Here is a 22,879-nt window from a genome sequence, read left to right as displayed (position 1 = left end):
GACCATGGTGTAATTGTGCAGTGATAAATACCTTTAGCATAATACAATCACTGCATTTTTGTATTTTGTTTTGCCTGTACATACAGTTTTAGTAGCACCTTTCTTAGGGAGTGCCATTTGAAAGTACAAGAGCATTGTGTGGATCCCATTTTGAAAAGGCTGAGCAAGCTGATTTTCAAGGCTCTACACTTACTGTGACAGGTAACTTGGAAGAAAAAGGAGTGAGAAATGGCTTTGCATTTTGATGGACACCAGAATAATTTAATGAAGAAGTTTGAGATTTGAAATACCACAGTTGAAAAAAACCATTCATTTGTGCCTCAGCTTTTACATTTGCAGAGTAGAAATAACATCATTTCCTTGCCTTTTTTGAAGTGTGAAGTGTTTTCAAGGCGATGAATGAAAAAGAGAGAGATCATCATTAAATATTTAGAAATCCAAATGAATCCTTTGATAGAAATATGAAGATTTATGTTAAAATGTAAGAAGCCAGAACTGTGGTGAAGTTTGAAGTTGCCTTACCTGGTTTTTATCTGTCTTGTCAGAGAGGCTGTTGCCCATTTGCATTGTGCATGCTGACAGCATTATGTGATGCACATACAGCATCACTTGTGTAAATACTCTGTGGATGGATAAATACAAATACCAGAGCAGATACAGCCTGTGTGTTTGGGTTTTGAATTTGAAAAGGTTTCCTGCATTGTATGTATTTATTTCATGTCTGAAAGGCAGAAGCAGAAGTCAAAGGAATTTAAGTTAATACAATCTTTGATTCATTATATGAAAGTCTTCTCCCTGACAGTTCCTTTAAAATGGTAATAACATTAAATAGTCTCTTTTTTCTTTATTGTTTCTGTATTTCCTAAATTTCCCATGTTTATCCTATCTTCATAGAATATATATTTTAACATATACAATAAAATAACGTTATTGTATCATAAACAGGGTTTGTTAGGTGACTGTGTTAGTTATTTCTAATATTAAGTTATTAGAATATAGTGTACAACTGGAAGACTACCATTCTATACAACAAGAAATCTAATAAGTGGTTTTAAGAGTCAAAATTACATCAAGAATTCATTGAAATCATCAGAATTATTTTTTTTTCTGAAAAGTGTCTGGTAAAGTTACCATTAATTTGCTGAAATAAGGAAAGGAGTAAGGAGTGATGTGACTCAATGCATTGTTTGAATAGGCTCTACAATCTGCTGCCTCTCTAGAATTCTTACAGGAAAAGTACAAAATCAAAGATTTCTAAGCAAGACAGCCTGAAGATAGGAGACATTAACTGTAGAATAAACCAGTTTAGGAAAAAAAAATCTGAGAAATACAATTCAAATTACTTAATATGTAAAATATTAATAGTTTTCCAAATTTATTATGCACTATTCTCCCATGTCTCTGTCCTATTTCCCTTGCTATAAGGGCTGGAGAAATGTCTTTTAGAGCATCAATAGTCAATCCCAAAGAGGACTGGAAGGGCGCTTTAAATTTGGGTGATGATCTTCCTGTGGGAATAGAAGGTTGGCACTGTGCTGTGACTGACATTGCTTATTCTCCATTTCTCTGTCACCCACTAAACTTTGTTATCTTCTGCTAAACCTACATGATTGGTTTTGGCTGTGAATCAAGTAAAGGATGATCAAAGGCAAAAGTTCAGTGTCTTACAACAGCTGGTTTCCCTGCTTTCTCTCCTTATTAGCCAACAGTATCTGAGCTTGAACTCCCACTGCTGGAAAAATGCCTCAATTTCATCTGGATAATTTAAGAGTGTCTAAAAGAGTCTCATAACTGATAAAGAGGCTATAAGTGTGTGTATAGTATAAAATATGAAATGCTGTGGTAAGCTCAGAGGAGGAGAAATGTGATGCTTGAATCCCATTCTTAGAGTTTCTCTATAAATTCTGAGAATATGGAACTTAATACACTGAATGAATTTTATTTATTGAAAATCAATAAGCAGAAATGTCTGCTAGACTTAAAAGCATGTTGCCCAACAGACGCTAAAGAATGTTAGTCTAATATAGAAGTAATATAATATATGGTCAGTGATAGAGTGAAAATATTGAATAAATGACAACAAAGCATATTTAATTTTAAGTGAGGAAAAATGATGTTTTGTGGAGCTTACATGGCTACCTCTGTTCTGGTCTTGTACAAAATGACCTTCCCAGTCTCCTGCTGTCCTGATTTTGGAACTGCTCAGTAATTCATGAATGTACTGTGTTGACATGGCTGGTAGGAATGTTTACATCTGAATACAGTTCCACAGCCTAATGGGTGCTGTCAGGAAAGACAAGCAGGAAGGGGAAGGAACACTTCAGATAAGCCACATCTCCACAAGTACTTCTAGGCACTTCCTGGCATAACTAAGCCAGCCTGTGGGGGAAGAGGCTCAGTACATGCGGGCAAAAGAATTCCAGCTGGTTTGGTAAAGGAACATACAGCTGAGACTGGGGAGAGTTGTCCTGAAGGTCTGGACAGACCCACAACTGGGCTTCCTGGGTTACCTTTGGGGACAGGATTTTAGATATCTGTGTTTACCTTAAAGACCCCTTTCTGGTAATCCCTTTCTTGCTAATGTTTCAATAATAGAAGGGAAAGTTGTTTTATCACTGCGTTTGATGCCTTGTGAAGGCTGACCTAGAACAGAGACTAGATGGAGCTAAAGAATAAAGTAGGGATTTATTAGGAGGTATTTATCAGTAAATCCAGCTTGGGCAGGACAAGAGCCCAGCCAGGGCTACACCCAAGAGGAACCCAAAATGGTCATCAAATGGATGACTGGTCACAGGGTCTCACACTTTTATAAGTTCTGGTCCATTTGCATATTGGAGTTAATTGTCCAATTATAGCTTTAGGTTATAAAGTCCCATCCTTATTTTTTTCTCTTCAGTCCACTGTTGTTTATGCTCTTGAGACTGAAATTTGGATCATTTGTCCTTGGTCCCCAGCTAGAGAAGGAATTGTTTTGTCTCCCTGCTCTGTACAGAGAGCTCACCATTCCCTAATATGAACCCCAGACCCACTAACTAAAGCAGCACAGAATCTCAAAAATATAAAAGCTAAAACCTGAGGCATGATGTTTTATTGGGAAAACTGAGGATTCACATTATAGACCACACTGGCTGTGCAGCCAGCCCTGCAGCCAGGCTGCTCCAGAAGCCAGGGAGGGCCAGCACAGCAACAACTGCTGGTTCATCCCTCTGGGTGGGCTTGGGACCTTTTCTACTCCAGGGATTCAATTGATTATTGAAGTTTTCCATCAAGACAAAGGAAAAAACTGTCTCCAAATAGAGGAGCAGAAAGTAGAAAAAGTGGTTCCATTATTTCTGGGAATCCTTTCCCAGCACACTAATTGAATGACAAAGCTTGCTTGCCCCACAGAGGGTTTGCTGAGGTTGTCCAGCAGCTGCTTACAACTCCAGCAGCTTCTATGCAAATGACTATACATCAAAATTCTTTCCTAAATATGCATGAATAGTGAGTTCTTTATGGCTTGTCAAGAGAAAAATATGCTGAGTATACAACTGCTGCATCAGAATGTTAATGACAAATGTAACACTGGGTAGGAATTTTGAAAAATTCCAGTAAAACACACCCAGGTTATACACTAACGGTGCAAAGACAAAAGCTAGCAAATTGCTTAATTTATTTGGTATGCAATCAATTATCTGTATCTTTTGATATGATAAAACCAAGATATGTTTCCCTGTGAACAACATGTAACTAACCTGAAGTAATTATATTTACTGGTTTATAATATTGTGAGCAGATGTCTGTTTAAAAACCAACAAATTTATGTTTTGTCATTTTGGATTTTGGTTATAAAGTTGTTTTATTCCTGGAGGGGAAAAAATAAACTAGTCTGTCTGTACAAATAAGAACAGGCATGGAAAGGAGAGTCTTAATCCCAAGCCAAATAAAAATAGACCGAAAAGGCATTCTAGCCCATCTAGCTATTGGAGAGAGAGAAAAAAAAAAAAAAAAAACCAAAAAGAACCCCTAAAAATCTTCAGTGGACAACTGTCTAAAGCTCTCAAGTCAAAAACTTTCCTCAAGGGGGTTAAACATCAGTGAAAATGAACTGCACACAAAAATCCTCTGGCAATAATCTGCCGTTGCTCTGGTTTTGCTGATTTCCCAGCATAAGCAAGGTTGGATGTGATCAGTGCTTGATCAGAGGAGGTTCCAGGTAAAAGGCAGGATCCCAGAGGGCTCTGGCTGCCAGTGCCACCCTCCCGATGACACGAAGGGCCGAGCGCCGCCATCAGACCCGCTCTGAGGGCTCGGCCCGCGCCGCTCTGCGCACGCGCGGCTGGCAGGGCGGCACCGAGCACGTGCGCCAGCGCCGCCGAGGCGGCCTCCGCCCGCCCGCCGGCCCGGGGCGGGGACGAAGGAGGAGCCCGGCCGAGGGGCCCGGCCGAGCTGCCGCCAGCCCGCCCTGCCCGGCCCCGCTCCAGTTCGAACGCAGCGCGGCCCCGCCCGGCCATTGGCGAGGGAGAGGGAGGGAGCGGGTGTGCGCGCCAGGCCCCGGCGTGTCGCAGCGAAGACGTCCGGGCGGGCCCCGCTGCCGCGGCGGCGCGTTCCGCCCGGAGCTTGTGCGCGGGCCCCGAGCGGAGCCGCCGCTGCCATGGAGCGGGGGGGCGGCGGCGGCGCGCGGGGCTGATCGCGCCCCTTCCCCATGAGACTGTGGCTGTGCTGGCTGGGCTGCTACACCCTGCTTCTGTGGGTGCTGAGGAGGACGATGTGGGCTGGCCCGGCCCGGTACCTGCGGAGCCCTTTATCCAGGTCCCTCTACGTGAATATGATGGGCAGCCACCGCCAGCCAGCCCCGGGCGCCAGGGAGAACCACCAGGTACAGCCCCGGCGGCGGCCGCGCTGCCCGCCCCTCCCTTCCCTTCCCTCATCGTGCCGGGCTGGGCGGCGGGGGCGGCACGGGGACCCCCCGCCCCCGGGGAGCTCCGCCGGGCAGGGATCGGCGGGAGGAGCGGGAACCCGGGTGCGGGCTGAGGGGGCAGCGGGCCGGGCAGCGCAGACAAAGAGAGGGAACCGCTCTGTCCTGCGGTGAGAAAGTTGCCGTGCGCCCTCGCTGCGGAACGCGCCGCGGAGCGCTGCCGGGGCTGCGGGCTCGGGGGCGCCGCGGGGGGATCGCGGCGAGCCCGGCGGTACCGGCGGGGGGAGCAGCGCCCGTCCCGCACCCGGAGCGGGCCGGGGCCGGAGCTGCTCCCGGGAGAGGGGCGCCCCGCGTTCTGGATGTGCACCCCGGGTTCTTGACGTGCACCCCCCGGGTTCTGGATGTGCACCCCGGTTTTTTCAACGCGCACCCCCGTTTGTCCGGTGAGCCCCGTGAGAGCGCTCCAGGGAAGTTTGCAGGTGGTGGGTTTGTAATCACAGAGATGTTTGTAATTAGTACCGCTGCATCTAGAGGAAAACAAAAAAAAAAAGTGGGGAGCTGAGACTCCCACAGAGGCCTTGGAGCAGTAGGAGGTGGCAGGCTAGGAATGAGTTGTTGCAATGTGATCCGGCTGCGATGAAAGGTTAGTGCTGTGTTTGGGCAGTGTGGCCGCGGGGGTCGGCACCTTGTGGAGAAGTTCGGGGCCGTGCCCTTGCACTGCAGTGGTTGTGTGATAGATTTCATTTGGAGTGTGTTCAGATCCGCACTGTGTTTTGGCGAAATGCTGCTGAAAATCTGACAGGAGTTAGAAGGGCTAATAAAAAGTCTTAGTGCAGAAGGAAGCTGGCAGCTTAATCTAGGTTAAATATGCAGAAGCGAGCTAACGAAGAAGATGTAGTATAAGCACTTGAGGACTGCTGTACAAAGGAAGACCATAATTCTTCCTGCTGATCCATTTCTGCAGCCTTCTTAGTGCTCTGGGTAGGCATCCAGAATCTCGTTGTGTGGATGTATCCCTGGAATTTAGTGCTTGAGGTCTGCTGTTGGTATCATTCAGGACATAAGTACAAAGAGAAGCAGAATTCATTTTACAGGAAGAACTTCCTTCTGGTGAACAAAGAAAATCTGAAAGTCTTTTGTGTTGTTAAAGCTGTAGCAGAAGGACAAGTCAGGGAAATGTGTTGTGAAGGTGCCTGTGTAATTCACAGGTAGATGGTCTGCAGTAGATAATCCTCATCTCTATTTTATTTGATCAGGATTTTAAATGTAGATATTGATTATTTAATACATTCAGTAAGATTTATGGTTACTGAGTTTGTGGGGTAAGCAAGGGTTGCATGGTACTTTGCATGGTACAGCAGGACTGCTGGTACTTTGACTCTCTGCAGTTTTACTGACTTAACTAGTTTTATGTAAATTAAATAAGTCTTTCATTCTTTTACTAATATTAGGCAAGAGTTGCAATGTTTGTAATTTTTGTTGTAACAAAGGTCTGAGCACAATAATCTGAAAATATATAAGAGATTGACACACACTGTCACATAACTAGTGACCTTTCATATGTTGTATGTGGAGGAAAACAAAAGCAGTTTCTGTTCTGAGGAAGTAATTCTGGAATTAAGCTGGTTTTCACCATTGGTTTTGGTTTTTTTTCATTTGCAATTTAGATTGGGGTTTTGGGGGTTTTGTTTTTTTCTCTTATAATGTGTTAGAACTTTGTTATTCACCAGTGTTATATAGGTAGTTGTCAATAACCTAATTGGCAAGATTAACCATGAGAGATCATAGAATCATTGAATCATTAAGGTTAAAAAAGAGCTCCAAGATCATCAAGTTCTTTCACCAAATACCACCATACCCACTAAACCATATTGAGAAGAAGAAATTAGACATCTCTGAACAACATCTAATTTTTGGAAACAAGCTTTTGTTAAGTTGTCACCATCATCCTTCTGCCAGTTATTATGTCAATATTTCAAAGTCTTAAAGACAAGAATTGTAGGACTGTTGTTTTTCAGTGGATCTGCAGGTGAGAGTTCAGTGCAGAACCCCAAGGTGTATGAGCTCAGGTGTAGTCATGCTGCTTATGGAACAAAACCTCTCTTTCCCAAGGCTTTGAAAAGGTTTTCTTCTGGATTGAAACTGGCAGCACATTGCAAAAGGCAAATCATCTGAGCCACTCCTTGTGAGTGAACCTGACGCATCCCAGCCTGCTCCTCAGCTCCTTGGGATCATTTGCTTCTGCCACACTCTGAATGAATGGACAAAGTACACAAGCTTTCGTGGTTTTTCAGGAGCCACTAAGGATTCCTTTTGGGAATCACTGCCCTATGCTGATTTATTGAACAAGTGCTGGGCTGCAGTGAGAAGAGACCTGAAGTGGTGGATCAGCAGTTTTGGGGATCCCTGTGCCAGGCTCAGAGTCTGTGTTTCAGAGGAAAGGATCACTCACTCGTTCTACCCACCAGAGTGTTTGGAAGTACAGCTGAGAGCCTGAGTGTGCCAGCAATGCACCCGTTGTGCAGGAGGTTTTCAAACCTCAGCAGCACGTTTGCTGCTCAGCTGAGGGGTCTTGGGGTCTTCCCTCTCTGCTTTGGGCCAGTGTTTGATGGAGCCCGTGCTCACGGATCTGGCACAGGGGCCCTGGAGCATTGTGTACTCCCCTCTGCTTGCTGGGAAGCTGCACACACTGCAGTCAGAATCCTGTCCCATTCCAGTGATGACTGCCAGTTCCACTGTGCTGAATTCTGTGTAAACCTTGAGTGAATGTTCCTCTCCCAACAAGGCAGACAAATGTGATGGGATCAGGGTCTGAGCACATGTGTGTTAAATCTTTGGGGAGTTACCCCAGCTGACAGTTTCTGTCCTTCTGTGTGCATTTTTTGCAAGATTCTGCTAAAACTCTGCATCTCACTTTAGGATACTTAAAGCTCTCTATCTGCACAATGAACACATGCAGCCAGATTAAGGAATATTATTGCAAGATTTACGGGGGAGATGAGAGGGTGTTGGCTGTAGAGAATAATTCTTAATGGTAGAAAATAGACACAATGGCATTTTATGAGAAGGACTGGCACTAACTCCATGTAAGTATAGGCAAGTGAAAAATAATGGTGATGTTCTTCATTAGAAAGAAATCTAAATATTTTTAATATAACTTTTGCATAGAGGACCTATGTTGGCTTTCTAGGGAATTTACCTGTAGATATCTTCCAAGTACAGGGTAATAATTAAGGCAAAAACTAAAAACACTATTTCTTAGCAAGTAATCAGTCCTCACTTTGTTACAATTCTAAGTTTGTTGGAAAGACTGTAGGAAAAGATAAATTTTTGTATTTATGGAAATGGGTAATAGTTTTGTATGTATTAATTTTGACTACTTCTGGGTTTACATTGCTGAACTTTTAAAATGATCCTTTATCTCTTTCTCTAGTGGTATGTCTGCAACACTGAACAGTTGTCTGAATCCCTTCAGCCTATTTTTGTCCAGAGTTACCTTGACCAAGGAACACAGATCTTCTTAAACAACAGCATTGAGAAGTCAGGCTGGCTGTTTATCCAGCTCTATCACTCTTTTGTGTCCTCTATTTTTAGCCTTTTTATGTCTAGAACATCTATCAATGGGTAAGTGAAAAGTTGATCTTGGGTAAGCTAAATACAGGTTGGATTTAAAGTTTTCATGTGTTCAGCCCTCCCCTTGATCTGCCAGCTTGTCAAAACGTGTAATTTCCCTTTGCTGCTCTGTCAGATGTGAAATGTCCTCCTGTGTTCATCATTCCCAGCCCTCTTAACTGGTGAACACCATTTCCAGTATGGGGGGACAGAGGAGGTAATTGCAATTAATACAGGGCACTCAGAGGATTCTAATTGCATTTTATAACAATTACTTGTGTTAATTTTCTTCTAAGAGAGTGTTCTTTATGTCTCTTCCCTCAGCTTTCTTCCCCCCTCTCACTTTGCCCTTTGCCTACTGCCACATTTGTATCATTTACTGTTGTGATTGTCCTGGTGGCTGTATCCAGACTGTTCTGTATTGTACCTAAAACTCTTCCTACTGGAGAGTGTTTGCCTGTCCACAGCAAATCATGGCACATTTCTAAACACTGCACAGTTGCCCAAGTGCTGTGTTTGGTAACATAAATGTGGAGTATTGTCCTTTCTCTTATTCTCTAAAACAATTTCACCTCAATTTGTGTGTAAGCTGCACTGGAACTTCAAGATCACTTCAGGAGCATGTTTAACTGATGAACCATCAGCAAAGCAGGAAAACATAAGTTGATAAAACAGCATTCTTCAATTCTTATTGCATCAGTTGCAGGGGAGTTTGGCTGTTCAAGGGTGATTTGGTGTTTTTTTCAAACAAGGCAGGGTTCTTTTTTGCTCACCTTACCCCATTCAGACACATTTAACAGCTTACCAGCTTTGACCTTATGAAAAATGCATTTTTTTTACATTAGCCAATTTCTCCAGTATCCCCACCTCTGCACCTGCTACATACTTCTGCACAGTCTGATACAAAATAGGAGCGGTCTACTGGGGCTAGAAAAATAGTCTTTTTCCTTATTTTCTACTCAGATGACTTTATGAGCTTCCCTGTGGTGTTCTTAGTTATGTGTAGCTTTATATAAAGGTTCCTTTGGTCTCTTCTTCCTTTCTCTTCCATTTTTTTTTCAAAGGCTCTTCAGGGCTTTGAATAACACCTCATAATGCTGTTAGGAATAATAGCTATGAGCCAATTATACAGTGTGGACTGACACATGTGTGCTGCAAGGGGGCTCTACTTAAATTGGATGTAGTCTGTTTATTTTTATACATTTGATATCCTGCTTAGTTTCTTCTCTATGACTTTGTATACTCTGTCCTTTTTGTTTCCTTGGGTTTTAGTAGTCAGTCTTTCCTAGGCCAGCTCCTTTTCACATTTTTTATTCTTTGAGTCTTTTTGTCTCTGTTTACCTTTTTTCTTGTTTGCTTTTTTTTTTTCCTGTTCATTGTCTTTAAGATTAACCTTTAAGATTAACCTGCTATCCAACAGGAGTTTAAAGAATAGTATTTATCTACCTGCAGTCTATTAGTGACCAGTTCTTCTCCCTCTGCCTGTTCTTCTAACTTTCATCACTGAATTCTGCTATGACAGCTGAAATGTGTCACTGTGTAGTCTTCAAACAGTTATGGGCGGGTATGGCATTGACTTGATCCATAAGGAATCCAACTGTCACCTCTACCCAATTCCTTAATGAGTTGTCTATTTTCTGTTCCACAGCTTTTCATGTTGAATGCAGGATCTGCACATAGCAGCAAAAGCCATTGTAACCTAGAATTAAAAAAACCTCTTTTGTCCCTCCAGCAGCGTTACCCCCATGCTTTCTTTAAATCTGTTTTCTGTCTTCCCTCCTCATTCCACATCCTATTCCTCATTCATTGTGCATACTTCTGTGTCTGCAGCCATTTTATTTCTTCTGTTATTTCATCCTGTTGGTTTTTTTAAGGTAGGTAGCAGAGATTCAAATCTGCAGATGTGACAAATAAGGTTCAGTCTTTATCTTTCCTACTCTTTTTCTTCCCCTTCTTTATTTTTTTTTTTAATTATTTTTTAGTGCAATCATTTTCTTGAGCTGCACCCCATGAGCTCTTCCTTACCTAATCAAATTCCTTCTGGAGTCTTAACCACTGTAACTGCATGTGGCTCTGTGTTTGATCTCTTACAAGTGCAAGGCAAGTTGAACTGGATTTATCTGAGCACCTTGTCTACTATTATGTATAACTGGTTCCTGCCAAAGCACATTCTAAATTTCTTGACTGCCTGTCCTATTAAAATTCGTACTAAATTGGTCATTTCTTGTTTTTACATTTTAGGCTGCTGGGAAGGGGCTCCATGTTTGTGTTTTCCCCAGAACAATTTCAAAGACTGCTTAAAATAAATCCTGAATGGAAATCCCACAGACTTCTCGATTTAGGAGCTGGAGATGGAGAAGTCACTAAAGTCATGAGTCCTCACTTTGAAGAAATCTATGCCACTGAATTGTCTGAAACGATGATATGGCAGCTTCAGAAGAAGAAATACAGGTATCGACTCAATAATTCCTACATCCTTTATATCAGCAAGTAATTTATTTGTGATTTAATGAACATTACAGCAAGTAATCTATTTGTGATTTAATGAATGTTCAGGATTTTCAGTCAATTCCTTTATTGTTTGATTGTTATGGAAAAGGTTAGCCTGTACAAAAGCAGAAAAACAAGGACAAGTGATGATCCCTCTTACCACTGTTGGTTTCTTGTCTCCTTTATTACCTGATGTTTATCAGACTGTATAAAGGTTCATAGGGCTGGACATGCAGCCATGCTGATCATTGATTTAGTTTCTTTTTCCAAAAGACCAGAAGGGATCATGTCTGTCTCTTCTCTAAATGGTTGACCTTACCTGCACTATCAACACGTCCACAGGGAATTTTTCTCTTCAGTAGTTCTGTCTGAAATCAGCTTGTTTTTATTTAACAGATTGTGTCTCTTTCTCTTTCCTTTCACAGGGTGCTTGGTGTAAATGAATGGCAAAACACAGGATTTCAGTATGATGTTATCAGCTGCTTGAATTTGCTGGATCGCTGTGATCAACCACTGACTGTATTAAAAGATATTAGAAGTGTACTGGAGCCAACCAGAGGCAGAGTCATCCTAGCACTGGTTCTGCCATTTCACCCCTATGTGGAAAATGGTAAGTGCACAGATTAACGGCTGTTTAGGCAGGTAAAGAAAATATTTGTATGATCCAGTGTCCCCAGATTAAATGTTTCATAAGACATGTTTGTATTTGATTTTTTACTCATAACTAGTAGAGGGCATGTTCAGAAGTATGAAATCATAGGTAAGTAGGCTACGTGATGTAAGCTGTTTTGTTAACTCCACAGAATACATTGTTGACACCAACAAAAACTCAAATACTGAAGTACAGGTCCTGTTCTGCAAGTTACCACATTTCAGCTGTGTTGGAGCAACTTGGAAAGACTGGTCTCTGATTAAGGCCTTTTGCCCCAGCTGTCTCTAGTGACCAGTTGAGCAAAACCACCAGAACTGTCTACTGCTGAATAGAGACATTCAAGTCAAGCTGTTTCAAGTGTTCCAGATGAATCCCACCTAAAAATCCATAGAAAGATAACTCACTTTCCAGCATGAGGTCTCAAAGTAAAATATGGACCCCTACAAATACGAAGTATCAACCACTATTAATATTGTATGAATTTGCATTGTACTAGTAACAGGAATAAAAAAGTAAAATTCAGTGCCAAAACTCAATTATTTACCCTACTCGGATTTAAAAGAAATATATGAGAGATTTTCAGATGAATCTGTCCTTATGACTAAACTTCTAAAGAGACTAGAAACCTTTTTACATGCCTGTGATTGTGGATTCAGGTTGAAGCACCCTGAAGGTGGTTTGAATTCCAGGAGGCTGATGTTCATCAGTCATTGTTCTGGTTCTCCTTGAGTGTTAAGACTTTTCTGTGGGAAGGCATGGATGCCCAGAAAAATACAGAACTAATCATGTTCTAGCAATCACAAATGCATCAAACTGAATCTGGACTTCTCTTTTTGCATGCTAGTGTTATTTTGATGGGAAAAGGGAAAAAATAAGTATAAGAAGTAATGCCATCAGGTGAAGAATTACTTATAATACAGTATTTGAGCTTGTAACTTTGTAACTGTTTTGAAAAGTAGTGTGTCTTAAATTAGATTTGGTGTTTGACTTAGGCATCTGTAAAGTATTTCAAGCATATTTGGTTACAACTTATTGTTCCTATAACGTGGAACAATGTGGCTTTGCCTTGTAGAAATCCTTTTCCACTATTTGCCACAATTATGGATACAGACCCATATAAACTGTTAACAGTGCAGGTTAGCACACACAAAAGTTATAGCTTTCCCACTAAAGATCAGTTTAACTGTGGGCTAAAGAAACAGACAATTAGCTGCCAGACTGTCTTCATGATGCAAAAGCCATTTTAGAATTTCAGTATTTTCATTCAGCTGTTCTACATGATGTATTTTAAAAATAGATATATACATATGTTTCATATATAACAAAATTCTGCTTGGAACATTCAAAGAGGAGAACATTCCACAGCTCAAGTAACTTCTTATAGCAGCTCATTAAAAGCAGCTTGGACCCATGTAGTGAAACTTTTTTATTTTGTAGAGAGAGAACAAATGGAAAAGCATTGGGACAGGTAAGGTGTTTGATCCAGTGATGGATAAATTATTTTAGTCAAAGTGAGATATATAGGTTATTACATGCAGTCTAATGAGATGGTAACGGTAGAAGCTGTCTATGTGAATAACATAAAACCTGCTCTAAGAGAACAAAGCAAGGTGGAGAAGAAAATACAGGTCTGTGCTCACCGTTTGTGGCATGACAGTGACACCTAGAGTCCAGAGGAGCTCAGTCTTAAATTCTCTCTGGGGCTTTTCAGTCTTTTTTCAACGTGCAGAACAACCAGGAATGCAGTTACTGCAGGTGTGTGAGTTTGGCAGGAGAGCCTGATGAATCATCAGGTATCAGACCAGTCACTAAGAGCAAGTATTGCCACAACTTCATTTTTAATAGGTGTCTCACAGAGTCATATAAGAATCCTTTGTATTTCCAAATACAGACAGAAAAAGTCACTATTGGATAATACATGACTGGACTGGTGTAAGTTTCTCTAAAATAAAAATGTTACGCCATATTTCAGAAGTAGTGAACACTGGGAGTCTGGAAGTGTGAAATTTCCTTGTTGAATGTGTTCATATCCTTGTAATGGATTGACAGGGATGAGAAGGCAAAGGTGTGTATTCTGTCCTCCTGAAATACTATTAATTGAGCTGGACCCTTAAGATGGACCCTTGCTTTGTCTCAGTTGTCAGTTCTCATCTTGCAGAAGTAAGAAATGCCACTTGATTTGTTAAACAAAGGCTTGCTTTATTTAAATTATGATAAAAGATGCAGCTGTTCTTTAGAAGGGAAAATGCCTGATACCAACAGGTACCTTGTAAAAGTGCTGATTTTGCAGATTGGCTAGGTAGTAACTGCTGAAAAAGGTACTTTAAAAAAAGTATACTGGATAATGTAGTTCTTTTTTGTGCTTGTATCCATGTTGAACAGGTCTGTAAAGCAAAATGTGGTGCTCCAGGTGTTCCTGACTTGGGGTGGTGGGACTGGGAGATGGGAGTTGTCTGCCTAGCAGGTGATTTTAGTATTGGAGGAGCAATGTTTTCACAATGACAGTTACTTTCCTAAATAGGTTTGGAAGACGCTCCCATCCCAAATGAGATTTTCCAGGATAGTGCATGTGTTTATATTGTCAGTTTTTTTCTACTTGCCTGTCTAATACATAGGTTTTGCTCTGTTTAAACTGTTCTAAGGCTCATTTACTGTTGGTTTGTAGATGTTACATCAATAATTACCCCATTAGCATGAGCAAATCCAGAATTTCACCCATGAAACAAGTTTATTTTCTGTTGCTGTCAATTGTCAAACATTTTTCACATTCTGTTTCGTGTGACAGGATTACATAAAAGTTTATGTAAAGAGAAAAAAAGAAGACAGAATTAAATCTAAACTAAAAAAGGAAACTTTTATGAAACATCAGCAGTTATCTTACAAAGATGAAGTCTTTTCCCTGGGTTCTTGGAAATGGAAAATGGAATATGTAACACAGATGTAAGGTACAATGCACTTGGTTCTGGTGATCTGTTTAGAAAATAGTCCCGAAGAACACTGCCCTGCAAGATTTTCTCCTCTTCCTTTAAAGCAAAGGAAGTCTGTGAAGAAGCTTAACTTCCTCACCTGCTCCTTTGCATGCAGAGTTGAACAAATCTGAAGTGCTGCATGTGCTCATCTGTTCTGATACACAGTGTCATCTTCCAAATCATCCTAGGGACAGAAGTGTTTTGTTATTGAGGTGATTTTTTTTCTAATAAAGGCAGAATTTCTTTTTTGAGGTAAACTCCATCCCCTTAGTGTTTCAGTAAAATCCTTTCTCCCCTCTTATCCAGTTGTTTTTGTCCATGTGGTATCTACAGTCTTCAGAACATGTTTCTTGTCCTGTTGACTTTTCCTAATCTCCAGGGAGCACAGGGGCAGTAAAACATGGCCCATATTTTCATATCTGATGGTCAAACCAAGGACCAGGTCATGTCAGCAGGGACTGGAAGGCTTTAAAGGGGTAATTACAGAGGAAAATGATTGGAGCTGTATGGAAATAAATGAAGTGCAATGTATATAGGAGAAGTGTTTGACTTTGGTCTATGTGTCGTTTGGTTCCTCCTTGCATCTCTGAATGATCTCTGTGCTCAGAATAGGAAAGGATTAACATTGTTTCTCAAGAGAAACAAGATTTCTGAAGCAAGGTTTTGAAGCAATTTTCTTTGCTTGCAAATATGTGTTTTCTAAAGTTGTGTGGTTTGGTTTTGTTTATTGGGTTTTTTTTTAAATAATTTACATGGCCTGTGTAAAATTATTGTCATATAAGACTTAATGGCATAAATTTAGAATGATAAAATAAGTTGTGTGGCTTTACCCAGTGATGTTGAATACTTAGTCTGTGAGTCTGTGTGCTGCAGGAAGGGAAATACCTTTAAATATATTACAGGGCTTTTATAATAGTTTTATGTTTCTATCCCCTACTCTGGGTTAAGGGAGCAAGAGGAGCTGAAAAAGCAGTACTTTTCAAACATAACCTCTTAATAGCTCCAGGCATTTTACCAGACAGTACAGAACCAGACCTCTGCTTGGCAAAATACTAATTTATGGCAGTTCTAATTTTAAATGTACAAGCATTCATTTAAAAAGGCGGGGGGAGGGGGGGTGTGTGTATACACACACATGTATAACTATGTATAAATATATACGTAATTGTATGCATATGGCCATTTAGAATGCTTTATAATGTCCTTGTCTGTCATTCAGAATACTTTTTTTACGTCTCTATCAACTTTAAAGCAAATAGATACATTAAACTCCTAAAACCTTTCATTTTCTGTTTTTGCCTATAAATTTAGGTATTGGTGGGTGGATACTCACAGGCTGTTGGCAGTGTTGAGCAAATCTCTGCTTTTGAAGTTCTTGAGCAATTGCTTGAAAAACTTTCCGGCCGCTGTTTATTTTCTGCAAATAATTTAAAATATTTGGTTCAGTGCAACATTTTGAGTTGGAGGAAACATCTTTTCCTACCTTCTAATTTAGGTTTTTTACCTGGATATGTGTTTTGGATTGTTACTAAGTAACATTTTAAAAACATGCAGTTTGGCAAGCAGAAGGTTTTTTAATTGCATTTTTATTTCATTACCTAACATATACACCTTCTTTAATGGCTCTTTAAATGCATGGCTTCTGATTTTTATGCAAGGATATGTAGTGGTGGACGTTGTTGTTAATTAATAGCAAAATCTGTTATTGTCACAAGTTTGAACAAAATTTGCTTAAAACCTAAAGGAAAGAGTGTGTTAGAGATGACCTTTACAGAAATTATCTTTACCATGCATCCAGTGTGTTAAATTACTTGATTTGTTAAAATTAGTTGCATATAAATTGATAACTAATTCTGTACAAATCTAAAGTGAAGCCTTAGCAGCTCAGAATGTCTCTTTAATGGAATCATCAGTTAATTACAAATTTGATGCCCAATATACTTCAAAAAGACAAGAAGCAGCAGCTCTGAATCACAGACAAAGCAAATAGCATGGTAACATACACAGTTCTCTGTTGTTCGGTCTTTTCCACTTTTCTTTAGCAGCTTTGGTTTTAACTGGAGGGAGAGAAAATAAATGAAAAAGCAATTAAAATATAAGATGAGAAGTTAGCAGAGTAGTTAAAATTGTTGCCCTTTTGCAGTGTCAGTTTGTAGGTAAGTGTTTCACTAGATCAGCTTATACCATTGGAAAAATCAGGGAGGTTTTCACATGTGTGAAGCCTTTTTCAACTTCTGGTAGTAGTTACTGCAAGTGTTTTTGCTTTGAGCACAGTGGGACCTGCTTGAAACACTACTTAATTCTCAAAAATAAACCAATGGCATCACAGATCTACTTTTTCCCCTGAAGAAGGCTTGTTTAATTTTTCCCACTGTACTCTTCACTCTGTACCTTCACTTCTAAAGAAAAACAAAAATGAAAAAGCCAGTCTTGTCTTTATGCTTAGACAGTAGTCACTACAGGAAAGAGTCATTTTACCATATCATACCAGTAAGGACTGTGAAGTCCTGATTCTCCTGTCAAAGTCTCATTATCATGTAAAGATTCCTGTTGTAGCTCTGTTTGTTTTTATCTAAACACAAATTTTGTTCTAGATTAAAAAAAAAAAAAACCAACAATAATTACATAGCTTTTAACCATGTGCATTTTAATGGGTTTGTTTCTGTAAGCATAAAACTTCTTCCAAGTCTCTGATATTTTTAAATTTTACCAAGGTCTCTCTTCTGTACATGTATGAAGAGAGTCAGTAGACAAGCAAGGTCAGTTTGCAGTAACTTTACTGCAGCTCATAAATATTTTGATCTGAATTTAAATCATTTTACTGGAAATTTATACTCTTAGGACAATTTTAACTTCAGAATACCTTTTATTTTAGACACTTTACTGAAAAAAGAAAATGTGGTTGCTGTTGAGAGTCCAGGTATGTGCCATGCAGGAGTTCACAGATGTGTGTGTGCAGCACATGGACTTCAACCAACCTCTCTTTAAAACCTAAATATAATAGTTATGAAAGCTAGAAATGTGTTTTTATTCCCTTGATGGAGATGTGAAAACTGCATTGATTTACAAAATGAACAAAACCAGAAAATCACTCTGAGCCTACCTTGTAGACCACAAAGGAAATGAGCACAGCAGAGCTGTACAGGAACAGTAAGGACGAGGCGATGATCATGGAGATGAGTTTTCCATTGCTGAGCTGCTTGCCTGATCCTTTATTAAAAATGAGTGTTAGAATAAAGAGCAGTTCTGATTCACTTAATTTTTTTAAGACTCTGCATTCCAGCTCCCTTTCTCTGAGGAATTAAAAAAAATATACTATCAGTATTTTTCTGGGTAATTTTCATTCTAAATTCCTTAGTGAGATCAATTTCCTTTTGTTCACTCATATGTTTGTGAGGACAATGGAGACCTGTTAGTTTTGATTACAAACCTTTCCTTTAGGGATAGAGAGAGAATGGTATCCAGTGTTCTGCTCCTGTAAAGGTATATCTGAATAAAGCTCATAGACTTCTGTTCAGAAATGGAATTAGAGGAAGGAAGGAATATAAAGAAAGTAATAATCCAGCTGAGTGTTTCTGGGTTTGTTTTTTTTTTTTTTTTCTTTTTCTGTTTTAGGCATGTGAAACTGAAATGTAGTTCCTGAAGTTTCATCACTCTCTTCACTAGAGGCAAGTGATACAAAGGTTTGGAGCATTTTTCTCAGGCTGGTAGTGTGAATCCCCAGGTCTGAGGCCCTGCACTCTCTTGGCAACTTCTACTAAATGTTAGTTTCTCTACTTCCCATTTTCTAGTAGATATTTCTTTCTGACAGCCACAAAAGTCTTTCTGTAAGAGGATGTAGAGTGTGGTTAGACAGCATAAGTGCAAAACTTCTTTCTTTTGTAGAATTCTAGAATCATCTTTATCACATGACAGAACAGCCTAATTAGCAAATGAGGTTGAGGTGCTTATTTGTGGAATCCCTCTGGTTTTACTAATAACATCTTAATATAGCCATACTACTCCTAATGGGTTTGTTGGTATTTCCATCTTAAATGTCATTCTTGAAAGTATAAATCAAGAGAGTATTTAGCAAAGATATTTATTTCTTCTAAGATGCTTCATTAAGAAAGAATAATCAACTGACCTGTTACTGTTAGTACTGTTCCATCTCCTGTTTGTTTAGAAAGGGGTGAATCTGAGTCTGAAAATGCTATTCCACAGATATAAACAGCGCTGTCATTTACAGTCAGATCTTTTATCTGAAGTAAGATGTTATTTCCTGATGAATGTACTTTATACTTCTGATGATCTGTGCATCCAGGAGTACACAAATCCTGATGTGTATTAGTTAAAAAACGAAACCACAGAACTTCAGGTGGGGACGAGGAGCATCCAGAGGCAGAGAAGGAGCATGTTAGGGACACGTTGTTCATGGAGGGGTCAGCTTGCTGAAACCTGGGCTGTGTTACAGCGACTCGGCAGTGACCTGCAACACCTGTTGGGAAGGAACACTTGGTGATGTGAAGGACAGCTAAAAAGCCTGGTACAGTCTCAAAAGAAAAAACAACTACTTTTGGTTAATTCAAGGAAAGGTGGGAGGAAAGGAAGAAACCAACTGTGTTTCAAACTTGAAATTACTAAGGTTGTTTTCAGCGAACTTTGTTTTTAGACAGTTCCTACAGCTTGCACATGTGCTCATTTAACACTTTTATCTACAGGGTGATATGCTTGCCTTTCTGTTTTGTGATAAAACAGGGAAGATTGATAGATCCAAAGCAATGTGAATGTTTCCTTTGGCACTGGAGAAGACCAGAAGAATACTTGGTGCCGTTTCTAGCCTGAGATTTAGTGCTGCATGTTTGTGGGGGTACTGGCCAGTGGGGGTGGGTGTTGTGTGGTGTAAGTGCAGTTGCTCAGTGGAGCAGTTCTGTAGGGCTTTCTCTCTCCTCCACTGTTCCTGGTCTGAGTCAAGCCAGACAAGCTGAAGGCAGGGCAGTGGAAATGTCATAAATCAAGACATTTATAATTTAGTGACTTCATAACATTGATTAGAATTTACAATAGTTCCTAGATATTCTTCCACTTCATCACATATATTGACTCTGGGTTTCTAAGAATAATAGTGCTTGTTAGTCCTGACATTTAAAAATGTGCAAAGAAAACAACGTTAATCAGAGAAGAGCATTCTAATTAAGGAACTAAAATGTGTGGTTTAATATGACTAGTCTGGAAGATTTTCTAAATCCTTATTGAAATCCATGTGTATTCTGTGTTAATATATTTAATTTTATTCAAATAAATAGTGTAGTTATTTAAACTATGGCATTGAGGGTATTGCAGCAAGAATAAAGGTAATACCTAAATAGCGTCCTTTTCTGCTTGCCAGAAAATAACAAACTAGAAGATAAATAAATTGACATCTCTTAGTGTACTGCTGAGACACAGTTTGTAAACCTGTCCACGGTGAACAATTAGCATTGTCCCTTCACCATTTTTCTCACTAAATCCAATCAGATTCAGTGTCTGTGACTTCTTTAGGAATAAAGTGAAACTGATTCTGTGCCAGCTCCATATCAGAGCCATTCCACAGCACTACAGCAATCTGAAGATTGTAAGTTGTGGGTGTACTTGCACCCTGTGTGGTGAAAGGCAGTAGCTTGTGCTTCTGCAGCTGATCTCCTTCTCTTTTCCACCTTATCCACAGGCTCTGGTGTCCTTGCAGAGCAGAACTCTGTGGCCTCAGGTCATATAGGTGCTGCCTGCTGAACTTCCCAAACCCTCCATCCAAACAAACACAGTTGCTGGAGTGTTCCAAGCAGGGAAGTGCAGCAGGATTTGACCCAGAAATTATAGGTTACAGCAGCGTTTCAGACTTTTGGAAGAAAAAAGCATTTGCTAGCAGTTGGGTACTTTGGAAGTTGTATGACACTAGCAGAAATTAACCCGATTTTCAGCAAAACTTTTCACTGCTTTTCTTTTGTAGCTGTGCTGCAAATCATAACCACAAAATTCTCAGTTTTGTTTAACTATTGTTAAATGAGAAAATGTAAGAAATTTTTTAAAAGTCTTACCAGCACCATACAGGATCCAGTCAAACGCCAACATTAGCACGTTTTTAAATTTGTTGAAAGATGCCATTTCTTGTATCTCTGTGGAAATGAATCTTCTTGAAGGAAGAGGAACTTAGGAAATGTTTGGATTTGCAGAACTGTCTTAATCACAAGATGTAGAACTTCCTGTTTAGAAGGGTGTTTACTACTGCATTTAGCAAACTGTTTAAAGGTACAGACCAAACCAGAAAGCCTTTGTTTGTTGTGGATGACATTACTTGGAAAATGAGTGAAGAATTAAATTTTGAATTCCTTAGAGTTGTGCCTATAATCCTTCAGATTATTTCATTTGATATAACAAATAACAAGACATTTTCCAGCATGCTACTTAATCAGCTTCTTAATTTTATATGACCCTAAGCAGCCTTTAGCAGATAGTAGCTGGTAGGTGACTACTGAAGGGACAAAGTAGCTCTCCACTGTGATGTGGGTGATCTGCTGGTGAAAGCTTCACAGCAAATCATAGTTTTCAACTTGCCGACTCTAATTACTGTAATTACCTCTGTCCCTGTCTGCTGGTCACCAGCCTCACTAATGGCAGTTACCTTTTAGCCACTCCTGGCACTTCTAGTTAAAAATGTAACCTTAAAGAAGCTGCTTTTGAACAGCAGGGATAAACTGGAACTGATCTTGCAACAGGTCTGTAAGTGGTGTGGCAACCTCCTGTGTGTAGTGGAATGGAACATAATTAGTGTAATTATGCTTTCTGTAGGAAAATACAGCACACAATAAAGTTTTCTTTATAATTGAAACAAAGCTGTTCTGTTTTTCAGTAGGTGGCAAGTGGGAAAAGCCCTCAGAAGTTTTGGAAATCAAAGGGCACACTTGGGAAGAGCAGGTGAACAGCCTGCCAGAAGTTTTCAGTAAAGCTGGTTTTGCCATTGAGGCTTTCACCAGACTGCCCTACCTCTGTGAAGGTGACATGTACAATGACTACTACGTGCTGGATGATGCTGTCTTTGTCCTCAAGCCAGTGTAAGCCTGTGTGAAGTAAAGCTCCACAATCTAAGCCAAGAAGCAGCCTCTGAAAGAGGATTTTGATTTATGGTTACTTAAAGGGAGGGAATTTTGGGATTGCCATGCTAAATAAATACCATGTAAGAAATTTAAAGGCCAAAATAATAATGTATTTCTTTGTAGTGTGATTAGGTGGGGGGAAAAAAAAGGTTGTTTTTTAAATGGACTCCTCAGCTGAGTATTTCTTTTTTACCAGCTCTTAAACCAACATTGCATTCTGCAATCCAGCAGCAATGGGTGATATTTTTTATACTTACCTGCAACAGGGATCATATCCAAACAAAAGCAATAGTCTTTATAATGGTGAAACTGATACAGTGTGAACTGTTGTGAAAGAAATCAAGCAAAATCTGGCAATAAAGTTATCCATTCAGTTCAAGCCTTGTTGAATGAAACTGTTGAAATGGATAATATTCCATGCTAAGTTACTTTCTCTCTTACTGTCATTCTTCACGTTTTTAATCATGCTAATAAACTTTTTTGAGATGACTTTTGCATTAACTTTTGTGTTCATTTCTGTAACCATAGCCATGCTTGTCTGCAGCAACTGCTCTTTGTGTTGAGAATCAAGCTTTCAGTAGCAACACAACCTTGTATTTATTTAAACAGCATTTAATTATTCTTTAATGGGATAACAGTGCACAAAAAATGTATCACTTGGTTGGGTTTCCTTCATGTTCTTCCCTGTCAAAGCCTCATAAATCCTCATTGCTTTTGCATTTGCCATTTTCCAGCTAAAGGGGTTACAGTAGAACTTGTCAAAACTGCACTTTAAACTGATGGCTTTAAAAACAAACCCTCTAAGCAAGTCGTTGCCAAATGTTTTCAGCTTTAAAAAGTTGCAGGCAGTTTCTTGCAAATTTTCTGAGTCAAACTGCCTGTGAGGATCAGGCTGTAGGAGCTTGAGATATTTTCATTTCAGCTAGCTTAGAGATATTTTCCTTTCTTCAAGAGCACTAAATAAATGCTGTTTATTTTAGCAAGTCTTGTTTCTGTTTAAGTGGATAATTTCTGCCAGTTGGGATATAGCTTCTCTTTAAAACAAGAGACATCATAAGTGGTACAGACCTGGCAGGTGTATGTCTTGCAGTGCTTGGGTTGCAAGTGTGACAGAGCAGAGAAACCTCAGGTAAGTAAAGTAAGAACTGAT

The 22,879-nt window shown here is 39.9% G+C and overlaps 2 protein-coding genes across 4 annotated transcripts; one reads left to right on the top strand and one right to left on the bottom strand.

The window, feature by feature from the left end:
• The first annotated feature begins 4,406 nt into the window (after window positions 1-4,406).
• METTL9 (methyltransferase like 9) lies at window positions 4,407-22,218 on the top strand. 3 transcript variants are annotated; one of them, XM_041462707.1, is made up of 5 exons: window positions 4,407-4,858; window positions 8,331-8,521; window positions 10,751-10,960; window positions 11,425-11,609; window positions 21,489-22,218. In XM_041462707.1, exons 1-5 carry the CDS (start codon window positions 4,685-4,687, stop codon window positions 21,689-21,691), a joined length of 963 nt encoding a protein of 320 aa, XP_041318641.1. In that variant the 5' UTR covers window positions 4,407-4,684; the 3' UTR covers window positions 21,692-22,218. The 3 variants fall into 3 exon arrangements, with proteins under 3 accessions (XP_041318641.1, XP_041318640.1, XP_041318644.1); XM_041462706.1 differs by having other exon boundaries at window positions 21,486-22,218; XM_041462710.1 differs by lacking the exon at window positions 4,407-4,858 and adding an exon at window positions 5,002-5,340 and having other exon boundaries at window positions 21,486-22,218.
• On the bottom strand, window positions 14,002-20,794 carry IGSF6 (immunoglobulin superfamily member 6). The gene is made up of 6 exons (XM_041462711.1): window positions 20,674-20,794; window positions 18,747-19,097; window positions 17,724-17,830; window positions 16,624-16,677; window positions 15,954-16,037; window positions 14,002-14,804 (listed from the first exon to the last, which is right to left on the bottom strand). Exons 1-6 carry the CDS (start codon window positions 20,738-20,740, stop codon window positions 14,766-14,768), a joined length of 702 nt encoding a protein of 233 aa, XP_041318645.1. The 5' UTR covers window positions 20,741-20,794; the 3' UTR covers window positions 14,002-14,765.
• Window positions 22,219-22,879: the final 661 nt, after the last annotated feature.

Source organism: Pyrgilauda ruficollis, unplaced genomic scaffold (assembly GCF_017590135.1).
Source record: "Pyrgilauda ruficollis isolate IOZ18807 unplaced genomic scaffold, ASM1759013v1 scaffold16, whole genome shotgun sequence".
In the NCBI taxonomy this organism is placed as follows: domain Eukaryota; kingdom Metazoa; phylum Chordata; class Aves; order Passeriformes; family Passeridae; genus Pyrgilauda; species Pyrgilauda ruficollis.
This window is presented reverse-complemented; position numbering and strand designations above follow the sequence as displayed.

Excerpts from the sequence above, each read along its gene's own strand:
- METTL9 (XM_041462706.1), top strand. The coding sequence starts at position 4,685 with ATGAGACTGTGGCTGTGCTGGCTGGGCTGCTACACCCTGCTTCTGTGG. Across the intron at positions 8,522-10,750 it reads TCTAGAACATCTATCAATGG|GCTGCTGGGAAGGGGCTCCA; the intron begins GTAAGTGAAAAG and ends TTTACATTTTAG. Across the intron at positions 11,610-21,485 it reads TCACCCCTATGTGGAAAATG|TAGGTGGCAAGTGGGAAAAG; the intron begins GTAAGTGCACAG and ends TCTGTTTTTCAG.
- IGSF6 (XM_041462711.1), bottom strand. The coding sequence starts at position 20,740 with ATGGCATCTTTCAACAAATTTAAAAACGTGCTAATGTTGGCGTTTGAC. Across the intron at positions 19,098-20,673 it reads CTGGATCCTGTATGGTGCTG|GTGTTGCAGGTCACTGCCGA; the intron begins GTAAGACTTTTA and ends CCTTCCCAACAG. Across the intron at positions 16,038-16,623 it reads ACCGAACAACAGAGAACTGT|AAAATAAACAGCGGCCGGAA; the intron begins GTATGTTACCAT and ends AATTATTTGCAG.